Source organism: Balaenoptera physalus (assembly GCF_965194825.1).
Source record: "Balaenoptera physalus genome assembly, chromosome: 4".
Classification (NCBI taxonomy): domain Eukaryota; kingdom Metazoa; phylum Chordata; class Mammalia; order Artiodactyla; family Balaenopteridae; genus Balaenoptera; species Balaenoptera physalus.
Genome location: NC_138891.1, coordinates 52,137,077 through 52,149,787, shown reverse-complemented (window position 1 = coordinate 52,149,787; position 12,711 = coordinate 52,137,077). Strand labels below are relative to the sequence as shown.

General features: G+C 39.2%; 1 protein-coding gene across 4 annotated transcripts in view; it reads right to left on the bottom strand.

Annotated features, from left to right (window-relative positions):
- The window catches only part of FNDC3B (fibronectin type III domain containing 3B), a 350,839-nt gene that overhangs the window by 73,857 nt on the left and 264,271 nt on the right, over nt 1-12,711 (bottom strand). For all 4 annotated transcript variants that reach the window (XM_082458921.1, XM_082458919.1, XM_082458922.1 and 1 more), the window contains one exon: nt 2,792-2,930. In XM_082458921.1, the coding sequence (XP_082315047.1) occupies nt 2,792-2,930 (139 nt within the window). The remainder of the gene's footprint in view (nt 1-2,791; nt 2,931-12,711) is intronic.

The window sequence follows — 12,711 nt, the reverse complement described above, 5'->3', positions numbered from 1 at the left end:
CCCACCACCTCTACCTTTACACCCACATGGTGCCTTACTTCCTCCTCTGGGGATAAAACTTTTAAGAGGCATGTTAAGTTCAAGGCTGGAGGAGAAAAAAGACAGGGGAGAAACAGAGGCACTGCTTGGGGTCTGATAAGGTAAAGCTGACCCACCTAGGTTCAAGAGTCTAAAGTCCATATTTTTGTAACTTCCCCCATACAGTTTTTGCTGTTGTTTTAAGAGTTTAAGATTAGAAAGCCTTCTGTGGCATTAAGGTTGCCCTTTTTTTAAAAATGAGAAAAACCGGGATCTCCTGGATAGATTACCAGGGGCAATTAGCCCTCAGCATATTAGCAAAAAGCAAATCATCATTTGCTTTCCTCCTAAAAGCATACTGAGATCTGCTTTACTGAGAAAGCAGGCTTTGGACAATGGGAAGAGAAGTAAAGAACTCTGGAGAAAAGAGTGCTTTGTAGGGTCAGAGCTGCCAGAAGGGGGTGCTACTGTGGAGTCCCTCACAGCACTAAGATAGTAAGACCATGTCTCCCAAGCACAAACGCACCTGGGCCTGGCTCTTCGCAGGAGAGAGCCAGGGCCCCATAGAATGTGGTGACCTGCCCCCAGCAAAGGCAGCCAGGTCACCAGAGCTACACTGAAGCCCCTCTCGGCTGTTTGTCACGAGTGGTCTGACGTAAGTTGCTTAATATCAATGCTTAGTTTCTTATTCCAGGAATGGATGGGTGTGATAAGGAATTGGGAGAATATATGTAAATCACTTACTAAACTGCCCCGGTGTTACAGGAAGCAGTCAGTAAACAGTAGCTGTTGCATTATTAGTGTTAATAATAAATGTATTAACATCGAGGGCTCAGTAAATATTAGTTAATTAATAAAGAAACTCTTCGCCCTGGCCTTTCCTTCCTTCCTTCTTCTGAGTCATATAATCTTAGAGTTCCAAGCCCCAATTATGGGTGAGTGCTGTATGTTCTACTAAACTGCAATTTCAGGCTTTTGTGGGCTCGATTTGGGAGAAAGGATAGGGTTACATTTAAAGTTCTAAATAACGGACAAAATCAAGGTTTTAGCTGAGAACCCATTTCTAAGGTAAGAACTACATTTATGATGCTCATATATTCCTTTCTGATGTCCTGCCCCACCACCGAGTCCCTGATTCCTTGAGGGTGGGGACACAGCCCCTGGTGTTTGTGTTGCCCTATCTCCTGGCGCTAACAGGATGACGTTAGAGGGCCCTGAGCTCTCTCAGTGTCTTGGTGGCTTCAAGGACAGATGGGCAGCCAGAGCATGGTCGCCCTCTCCTTGTACCCCCAACTGGAGCACCGTTATTGGAAAATCTGTTCTAAGAACACGAAAACTGAACTGAATCCAGAACTTTCAAGTTTGCGCGTAACTGAATGGAACAATAATATGCTTCTGATTTACAATCAAATAAAGGGAGAAAGAAATTGTGAAACATTTTCCTCCTAGTGAGAAATCTTTTTCTTGAAGTTGCTGGTCTGCCTGAGGCCTGAATTTCATCCAGGTTTTAAGCAGAGTATGTATCAGTGATTCCCAACTTTAGGTTTATAAGACCCCAGGGTCCCTCTGGTAATCTTTAAGATTTCTTATACTTTTCCAAACAAAATGGATTTTAATTCTTTCCTTAAGATATATTTATATACGTATATGTATAAATACAGAACACATTTTAAAATGGACGTATATGCTCCAAGGACTTAAAACAATGATGACCAGTTGGGTGTTAAAACTCTGAAAAGGTGGGGAATCACTGACCTGGATTATCCCTGGAAGCCAGGAAGGAAAATAAAATAGTTCAGATTCTACAACTTTGCCTTTGTCCAAATAACACACTCAATGTTGGCCACTGGCTACGAGAGGGGTCTACAGAAGCCCATGCTTTGTTGCTAACGACTACTCTCAACTGCTTTCATCAGCTCCCAAGATAAACTTGACCCTCTGGTCTAAGAACAAAAGGACAAAGTATTTGTTCACCAATAAGGAATCTCCCTAGTCATCTTATTTGCACATCAGTGTTTCCCCCCAATACCACAAATCTTTATTATCTCTACCTCTATAAATTTTACATTTTGAACTATATTTTAAAGTATAAATATACAGAAATAATTACTATAGAGATTGATAACATAATCTACTATTTTCTTACAAACACACAACTGTGACTGATAAGCCAATGATATACTAGTTTAAGGACCTCTCTTTGACAAGAGTTATTTGTAGCCAAAAAGTTGTATTTCATGAGAACTACTACCTGATTCAGATGTTAAAAAAAATTATTAGTAATCCTAACTGACCTAAGGCCTAATTAGTCAAAATTAATGAAACCTTAATGTAGTTTAGAACACTAAACATTCTAGGCAGTTTTAAATATTAGACATTGCAGAGTCACCACTGAAAGAAGCCAACGGACCCCATAAACCTACTTTATCTCTAAATCTTTCTTCACAAAAACTTTTTACTCAAGTCCTCAAATGTCTGTTGAAACGAATTAAACCATTAGAAAGTGATGACATTTAGGTATCTTAAGTATTCATATCACTTATAAAGTATTGCTCATGACCCTGCAAAGAAAGCTAACACTTGATTTCACAGTTCCCTCTCCCATTGTTTTGCCCAATTTTTATAGAGATGGCAACTTTTGATATCATTATAATTTGTTTCACATAGTCACTATGCAGAAAATGAAACACCACCACCAAACTGGAATACTGCTAAATAAATGTTTCAAATGGCTACAGACTTCAGAATATTCCCGCCACTTGGCGCTACCCACCTTCCACTGCAAGGTTAGTGAACTTTTGCTCCTGTGTGCCAGCTTAGGTGGGAAAGGACACTCGGGTGCACAGCTGTGGGTGGTGAAGCTAACCGGCTCAGAGCAGGATCCCTTTACGGAATTGTACATAGCATATACCCTGAAAACAGACAGACAAATACAGTCAGTGGCAGAGGCCCATCACAGAAGACCGGGGTTTTTATCTCAGCTTTGCCCCAGGACTTTCTACAGAGGAACAGAATTTCTTATGTAGTACACACCATGACCCTTATTCTTATTTACTGGTCTTGTCCTGACCTAACTATGGTCAGCATTTTCAGGGGAAAATCATCCCAGCAGGCGATGTGACTCAATGCATTCTCTCCTCCCACTAACTGTCAGAGCCACCCAGCCCCACGTAAGACGGGCAGAGTCTACTGACTGGAGAAGAATATGCTCAACGAGGAAATACCCTTTTTCCCCAAAATGGCCTCCAAATACGTATTCTAAAACCCATCAAGCCACTCTCTGGTTGACTTTGTCTGGAAAAAGGCTAAAAGTACAGATGAGGGTTGGGTCAAAGGAGACAAGAAGCAGTGATGAGTCCACAAACCGAGAGGGAGAGGTAGAAGTACAAACAACAAAGTAGATATCATCTTTGAACTGTTTATAATACTGCAGATATGTAGGTAGAGATAAGCACATTTCACACACAGAAACAGGCTTGCTGCTGCCAAATGCATCTCTCTTCTAATTCATTAAAAACACGGTTCAGGTACAGTTTACCCATGTGAACATCTAACTCTTACACCTGGAGCCAAGATTAAGGATGGGCATTCTGCACATTAGAATGCCTGGCTCGATACTCAACATATGGACCTGATTTCTCCAAAGAAGCTGTGAAAAAAAAGCATATAACACACTATTATAAAACTACATTCCTTTCAAATAGCATAAAATAGGATTATGCTGATTTTTACCATCTTCTTTTCTACTTTTTCATTTTTTAAATATTGGGCATTAAAAAAAAAAAACGTGAAAACATACTCTTTTAAAAAGACAACAAAGAATCGTTTGCTGCCTAAAAAAGATGCATGGATTAAGCTATTCAGAATTTGTAAATACATCAAGTCCTTAACTCTTAACAACTCTTTATGAGCTGCCATTAAAGACAGAAGAACACTCAGACTAGAGAGGTGAAGTAAATTTCCCAAAGCTACACAGCTAGAAAGTCGGATCAATTGTACTCAGTCATGGAGATCTAACTGCTATACTGTATTCCCTACTGTCCTATTCATCCTGCAATCCACTTCCCCTCACTCTGCCCAATGAATAAATAACAGCTACAGATAACATTATGGAAAATAGGACCTAACTGAGGAGAAAGGATTTTAAAAATCATACACCTAAAGTCCACCACAAAAAATTTATAGAGGCCATGCAAGTCAAAAGCACTAACAGACATGCCTACCTTCCATTCTAACAGGTAAAATACATATTTACTGGATATTTGACTTGTTTGCCTTAGGGGAGGACACCATGATATTTGATCCAAACAAAAGATACCTCTCATTAGGATGCTCTTCACACAACCTGATGACAGAAATGCTCCTTTTTGCATTCACTGTAAGTAGGCACATGATAACAGAAAATGAAACAGGAGACTTGGCAAAATCATTTCCATGTATCAGGACAGGTTTACTGGGAGTAAGTTACTTAAAAATGAATCACAGAATGTTCCAGACATGGGCAGGGTTCCAGCCTGAACTTTAACAGATCAGCTGAATTCTCTAACTGATGGCTTATCGATTGTATTTTGCCCAAAATACGTGTGGGGGGAGGGAAGGAATATAGTGTTTTAAAATATTACCGCCACCTATGAATTAAAGGATGTAGGCAACGATCACCAAAAAAGAGACAAGCAGACATTATGCACTCCTAATGAGAGACCATGCCACTATCTATAAAATCCCTGCCAGAAAAATTGAACCTGTATCTGATTAAGCCTCTTCACTGCTTTATAGGAAACATGGAGAGAACATTATTAAGCAACACTACAGGATGCAATCAGGCTAATTCACAGTGTGGAAAAGTCTACAGGACAAAAAAAAAAAAATTTATTCCAACAAATAAATTGCAAGAAGAGAAAAAAAGGATAGAGGGAAAACCTATAGCTTAAAAGAAATTTAAGAGCTATAAGCCAAACACAATACTCAAACCATGTCTGAATTCCAATTACAACAAACTGAAGAAATAAACCCTTCATTTTTAGGACAGTTGAGGAAATGGGAACAGTGTCTGGATTTTAAAGACATGAAGGAATTTACCATTTTTGTTTATTCTGGATGGGCATGGGGTGTGTGATGATGGTAATGTGGTTCACAGGTGAAATAATATGATGTCTGGACTTTACTTCAAAATAACTGTTGGGGGAGGGGGTAGGAGAAGGCACCAAGGGAATAAAAAGTTGGGTGGTGGGTATATGAGAGTTCATTAAATTACTGTCTACTTTTGACTATAACTGAAATCTTCAGAAACAAAAAGTTAAAAATTAAGCCAATGCTGAAAAAAATGGAGATCTCTCGTTTAAAAAAATGAACCTCTGGCTTCTCTTAAAAACCAGAAGTTCTAGCAACACTGAGCTGCAGACCTGAATGACAGGAATTAAATGAAACTGAGAGCAGCTCCCCCTTTAGATGGGCAGGTGCTGTCCAGTTCAGAGCCCCCACCACTCCCTACTGCTCCCCGGAACTGAGATTGCTTTTTCGCTGCCTTTTACCCAATCCTCTTTACCCACTTCCGTTCCCAGGAGGTATCTCATGTTGCGGTCACTAGGCATTTGCCTATGAATTCAGACTATACTCAGATAGACCAAGTCCTAAACATCCACAAAAACAGTCAGCACCTAAGATCCACGTGGGTAATAGAGCAGAGGAAAGGAGGGAGGGGAAGAGCCTGCCAAGGACAAGCAGACCGCAGTTAGTTATCCGCGGGGAGCTGGACTCAGCCAAGTTCGTTCTCTCTTTTCAATGAGATTCTTGGAGTCACAAATCCATACTTATCGGGCTAGAGAAACACGAGAGAAGGAGGCTCCTGACAGCCAGGTTGGGAGGATGACAGGAGGAATGAAGGAACCTGATGGCACAAGTAAAAATGTGAGGTACTTGAGGATGGACAGTTGTACGGGCTGGCAGGAGTTAGTTCCCTTGTCTTTAAACTCAGAGAATGTTATAGTTTGTCTAAATGAGGAGTCAATGCTCTGCACTTGTAAAAAGTCTGTCTGCAAAGGAAACAAGATCTATTTTACGCGGCAATATAAATGTGCTGCACTCAGTACCTAAAACTTGACATGACATCTAAGTACCTCATGATTACATCTGTCAATTCAAATTGTTCAGTAAATAGATAGCAACTAATAACTGTAGTAACTACCTGCTCCGCTTTTACCAGTAATTTTCACAGAAAAGTCTCTGTAAATGACATTACATTTTCAAGAATGTTGCAATCGTGTTTCTCACATGATGGTGATGTGTTTTCTCTAAATACCACAATGTGACAGGAAGATCTGTGGAGTAGGACCAGTGTCCTAAGTTAAATATATCAGCAAACAATTCAGTTCTTTTAGCATTTATACCAGCAACGAGGAATACACTTTTCTAAGGATATAACTAATCTTGTGTTGGGTTTGCACATTTGTTTCAGTTTAAGTACCAACTAAATGTGTATGGAACAGGTGCTCCAAAAATTTCAGAAATTTGCCTCCCCCTTCCTCCAGCACGTCTGTAACATACCAGGAGCTGCAATTTCTAGTCAATAACACCTATTTCGTGGATGGACTTAGAGTCTGTCATGCAGAGTGAAATAAGTCAGAAAGAGAAAAACAAATACCATATGCTAACACATATATATGGAATCCAAAAAAAAAAAATGGTTCTGAGGAACCTAGGGGCAGGACAGGAATAAAGACGCAGACGTAGAGAATGGACTTGAGGACACGGGGAGGGGGAAGGGTAAGCTGGGACGAAGTGAGAGAGTAGCATTGAAATATACACACTACCAAATGTAAAATAGATAGCTAGTGGGAAGCAGCCGCATAGCACAGGGAGATCAGCTCTGTGCTTTGTGACAACCTAGAGGGGTGGGATAGGCAGGGTGGGAGGGAGACACAAGAGGGAGGATATATGGGGATAGATGTATATGTATACCTGATTCACTCTGTTATACAGCAGAAACTAACACACCATTGTAAAGCAATTATACTCCAATAAAGATGTTAAAAAAAATAAATTAAATAACACCTACTTCATAACCCCACACTGAGCTGGTCAACCACATATTTTTGGAAATGCTTCATCACATAATTTTTCTGGGAAATGTTATTACATGGTATCATCTCTGGGCAACCTCTTTGCCAAACTGTTTATGACAATGACTGCAAAACGGCCTCAAATTCTGCATTGAAATTGCTATCCATTCCAACACTCAAATTCCTGATTATCCTATCATTGATAAAAATATAAATTCTTGACTCCCACAGTAAAATGATTGTTTCAATGTCACTATTAATTATAAAACTACCAATTAAAAGAGGAATATGCTTTTCTTTGTATATGTATAAATAAATGAATATATAAATGTTTGTGATTGTAAAGTTACATACTTATGCATAAGTATTACAAAATAGAATGTTATTTATTTGTATGTATGTATGTATTGGATTTATCTCATTCCTCTTTCTTCCTCAACACACACACACACACAGGGGAGATTCTGCATTGGTGGCGTCATTCCATAACACAATACCCTATATGGAAACACTGAATAAATACACTTTGACAGTTACAAATTGATTCCTTTTAAACATTCAACCAACATTAAACCAAAAAAAGCAATCTGTGTAAGAAATGGGTAACTAATATAAAAGTGGTGACTTTAATAAAAATAACCCAGGACCCAACACCTAAATTTTTACATCAACATTATAGAGGAATTATTGAGGAATTACTTTCTTCAATCACTAGGAGAAAAAATAAAAAAGTGGTCAGATAGATGTGGAGCTATGACACGAAAATACATAGCAAAAAGTGAGGAAAATAATCTTTAAAACCTGAAATGTCTCAGGATACAATTTTCAATGTGGAATTTGGACTAAAGGGCATAGCAAGCGCCAATCTGAACAGCTACAGACACATAACCTATAGCACCATCTCAAGGATGCCACTGGTCTCTTAATAAATTATTCCCAATAACAGTGAGGTGATGGCAAGTAGAATTCAAGAGCTCTTCTTGCCTAGGAACTGATGCCAAGCACTATACAGTTCAATAACAAAACTCCATGACTGAGAGGCTGCTACTTTAAAAAATGGTTGTGTATCTGACTGGTGAACGCAGACAATACTCACTAACATGAGGGAGGAAAAAACTGAAAATGAGAAAAAGAATTCCATAAAGATATCAAGCAAGCAATGTGAAGGGGATGGAATCAGAATAGCAAAACCAAAAGCAACAAGAAAGGAGCCCTAGGTGAGATGCCAGTACCTGACCTGAGAAAGAAACCTTTCACTCTACGGAAGAGTGATTTGAACAGAGACTTCTGCAGGCCTTTGTCAAAAGGTGCACTATTAACAACTAGAAGGAGAATACAGCCTGCTTGGCACTGCTAAAAGAAACATCTGTTTTCATCACTGGCTCTCCAGACTTCCTATAAGGTGACACTTTCTAAATTGGTAATGTACAAATAAATGAAAATGGTAATAAATATAATTGTTCATTTTGCAGCTGTACAGTAATGGAATCCTTTTGGAGCTTCTGTTGTGGAAAAGTGAGGAAATATTTCCATGTAGCTTTTTGAGGCCTTATAGGTGACTATTAAATTTAAAATTATATTTGAGGCTACTGTGTTGATAAAAGCTTACATTCCTGGAACTAAGATTTTGAGAATGTTAACTGCATCATAAAAAGAGATTTTTGCTCTGCTTTTTTCAGCTCCAATTATGATATATCTTTATCTCAATAAAATAATGAGTGGTATGGTCAAACTTCATCATGAAGTCCTTTTTATTTTTAGTGTGGAAAATCTGCAACCACTTTGGAAAAACAAAACAAACAAAACAACATTTATAGGTGTTACAGATTTATAATAGATTTGCACATATATTTCATTTGCTCTCATACCATCTTTCTAAGGCTGGTATCGTTATTATCCTCATTTTACGAATGAGAAAACAAGAACATTGAAGCTTACATGGCTTGCCTAATCACATACCCTAAGTAAGTGCCTGAGTCATTAATTCCAAATTCCAAGCTCTGCCTACTATGTCATCAAGCTGCCTCCTAAAGCAATTCAAGGCAGAAGAGACTGACTCTACGTAGGGGCGGGAAGTGTTAAGAGTATTCTCTAGCTTGAAAAATGGAAGGCTGTATAAGGAAAGAGAATGAATGATCTATATGGACTGTGGAATAGCCAGAGCAAAGTAACTAAAATTGGGACTGTAGACATTTTTTTTAGGAAATAATTTTTTAAAAATACTAAAAGAGATGTGTTCTGGAAGGGCAGAGTAGAAGGACACGCGCTCACTCCCTCTTGAGAGAGCACCGGAGTCACAAGTAACTGCTGAACAATCATCGACAGGAAGACGCTGGAACTCACCAAAAAAGATACCCCACATCCAAAGACAAAGGAGAAGCCACAATGAGACTGTAGAAGGGGTGCAATCACAATGAAATCAAATCCCATAACCGCTGGGTGGGTGACTCACAAACTGGAGAACACTTATACCACAGAAGTCCACCCACTAGAGTGAAGGTTCTGAGCCCCATGTCAGGCTTCCCAACCTGGGGGTCTGGCAATGGGAGGAGGAATTCCCAGAGAATCAGACTTTGAAGGCTATAGGGATTTCATTACAGGACTTCAACAGGACTGGGGGAAACAGAGACTCCACTCGTGGAGGGCACACACAAAGTAGTGTGCGCATCGGGATACAGGGGGAAGGAGTAGTGATTCCACAGGAGACTGAACAAGACTTACCTGCTAGTATTGGAGGGCATCCTGCAGAGGCAGGGGGCTGCTGTGGCTCACTGTGGGGACAAGGACACCCGCAGCAGAAGTTCTGGGAAGTACTCCTTGGCATAAGCCCTCCCAGAGTCCACCATTAGCCCCACCAAAGGGCCTGAAGACTCCAGTGCTGGGTCCCCTCAGGCCAAACAACCAACAGGAGGGAACTTAGCCCCACCCATCAGCAGACAAGTGGGTTAAAGTTTTACTGAGCTCTGCCCACCAGAGCAACACCCAGCTCTACCTACCACCAGTCCCTCCCAGCAGGAAGCTTGCACAAGCCTCTTAGATAGCCTCATCCACCAGAGGGCAGACAGCAGAAGCAAGAAGAACTACAATCCTGCAGCCTGTGGAACAAAGCCCACATTGAAAGATAGACAAAATGAAAAGGCAGGGGACTACGTACCAGATGAAGGAACAAGATAAAACCCAGAAAAACAATTAAATGAAGTGTAGATACGGAACCTTCCAGAAAAAAGAATTCAGAATAATGATAGTGAAGATGATCCAGGACCTCGGAAAAAGAATGGAGGCAAAGATTGAGAAGATGTAAGAAATGCTTAACAAAGACCTAGAAGAATTAAAGAAAAAACAAACAGAGATGAACAATACAATAACTGAAATGAAAACTACACTAAAAGGAATCAATAGCAGAATAACTGAGGCAGAAGAACGGATAAGTGACCAGGAAGACAGAATGGTGGAATTCACTGCTGCGGAACAGAATAAAGAAAAAAGAATGAAGAGAAACGAACAGAGCCTAAGAGACCTCTGGGACAACATTAAACACACCAACATTCACATGTATAATGCGTCCCCCAAAAGGAGAAAAGAGAAAGGACCTGAGAAAATATTTGAAGAGATTATAGTCAAAAACATCCCTAACATGGGAAAGGAAATAGCCACCCAAGTCCAGGAAGCGCAGAGAGTCCCACGCAGGATAAACCCATGGAGAAACATGCCGAGAAACAAAGTAATCAAACTGACAAAAATTAAAGACAAAGAAAAATTATTAAAAGCAACAAGGGAAAAATGACAAATAACATACAAGGGAACTCCCATAAGGTTAACGGGTGATTTCTCAGCAGAAACTCTACAAGCCAGAAGGGAGCGGCATGATATATTTAAAGTGATGAAAGGGAAGAACCTATATCCAAGATTACTCTACCCAGCAAGGATCTCATTCAGATAAAACGGAGAAATCAAAAACTTTACAGACAAGCAAAAGCTAAGAGAATTCAGCACCACCAAACCAGCTCTACAACAAATGCTAAAGGAACTTCTCTAAGTGGGAAACACAAGAGAAGAAAAGGACCTACAAAAACAAACCCAAAACAATTAAGAAAATGATCATAGGAACATACATATCGATAATTACCTTAAACGTGAATGCATTAAATGTTCCAACCGAAAGGCACAGGCTTGCTGAACGGATACAGAAACAAGACCCATATATGTGCTGTCTACAAGAGACCCACTTCAGACCTGGGGACACATACAGACTCAAAGTGAGGGGATGGAAAAAGATATTCAATGCAAATGGAAATCAAAAGAAAGCTGGAGTAGCAATACTCATATCAGATAAAATAGACTTTAAAATAAAGAATGTTACAAGAGACAAGGAAGGACACGACATAATGATCAAGGGATCAATCCAAGAAGAAGATATAACAATTATAAATACATACACACCCAACACAGGAGTACCTCAATACATAAGGCAACTGCTAACAGCTATAAAAGAGGAAATCGACAGTAACACAGTAACAGTGAGGGAATTTAACACCTCACTTACACCAATGGACAGATCATCAAGACAGAAAATTAATAAGGAAACACAAGCTTTAAATGACACAAGAGACCAGGATAAATTTAATTGATATTTATAGGACATTCCATCCAAAAACAACAAAACACTTTCTTCTCAAGTGCACACAGAACATTCTCCAGGATAGATCACATCTTGGGTCACAAATCAAGCCTCGGTAAATTTAAGAAAATTGAAATTGTATCAAGCATCTTTTCCGACCACAATGCTGTGAGATTAGAAATAAATTACAGGGGAAAAAAATGTAAAGAACACAAACACATGGAGGCTAAACAATATGTTACTAAATAACCGAGAGATCACTGAAGAAATCAAAGAGGAAATCAAAAAATACCTAGAGACAAATGACAATGAAAACACGACGATCTAAAACCTATGGGATGCAGCAAAAGCAGTTCTAAGAGGGAAGTTTATAGCAATACCAGCCTACCTCAAGAAACAAGAAAAATCTCAAATAAACAATCTAACAGTACACCTAAAGGAACTAGAGAAAGAAGAACAAACAAAACCCAAAGTTAGCAGAGGGAAAGAAATCATAAAGATCAGAGCAGAAATAAATGAAAAAGAAAGAAAGAAAACAATAGCAAAGATCAATAAAACTAAAAGCTGCTTCTTTGAGAAGATAAACAAAATTGATAAACCTTTAGACAGACTCATCAAGAAAAAGAGGGAGAGGACTCAAATCAATAAAATTAGAAATGAAAAAAGAGAAGTTACAACAGACACCGCAGAAATACAAAGCATCCTGAGAGACTACTACAAGCAACTCTATGCCAATAAAATGGACAACCTGGAAGAAATGGACAAATTCTTAGAAAGGTATAACCTTCCAAGACTGAACCAGGAAGAAATAGAAAATATGAACAGAACAATCACAAGTAATAAAATTGAAACTGTGATTAAAAATCTTCCAACAAACAAAAGTCCAGGACCAGATAGCTTCATGGGTGAATTCTGAATTCTACCAAACATTTAGAGAAGAGCTAACACCCACCCTTCTCAAACTCTTCCAAAAAATTGCAGAGGAAGGAACACTCCCAAATTCATTCTACGAGGCCA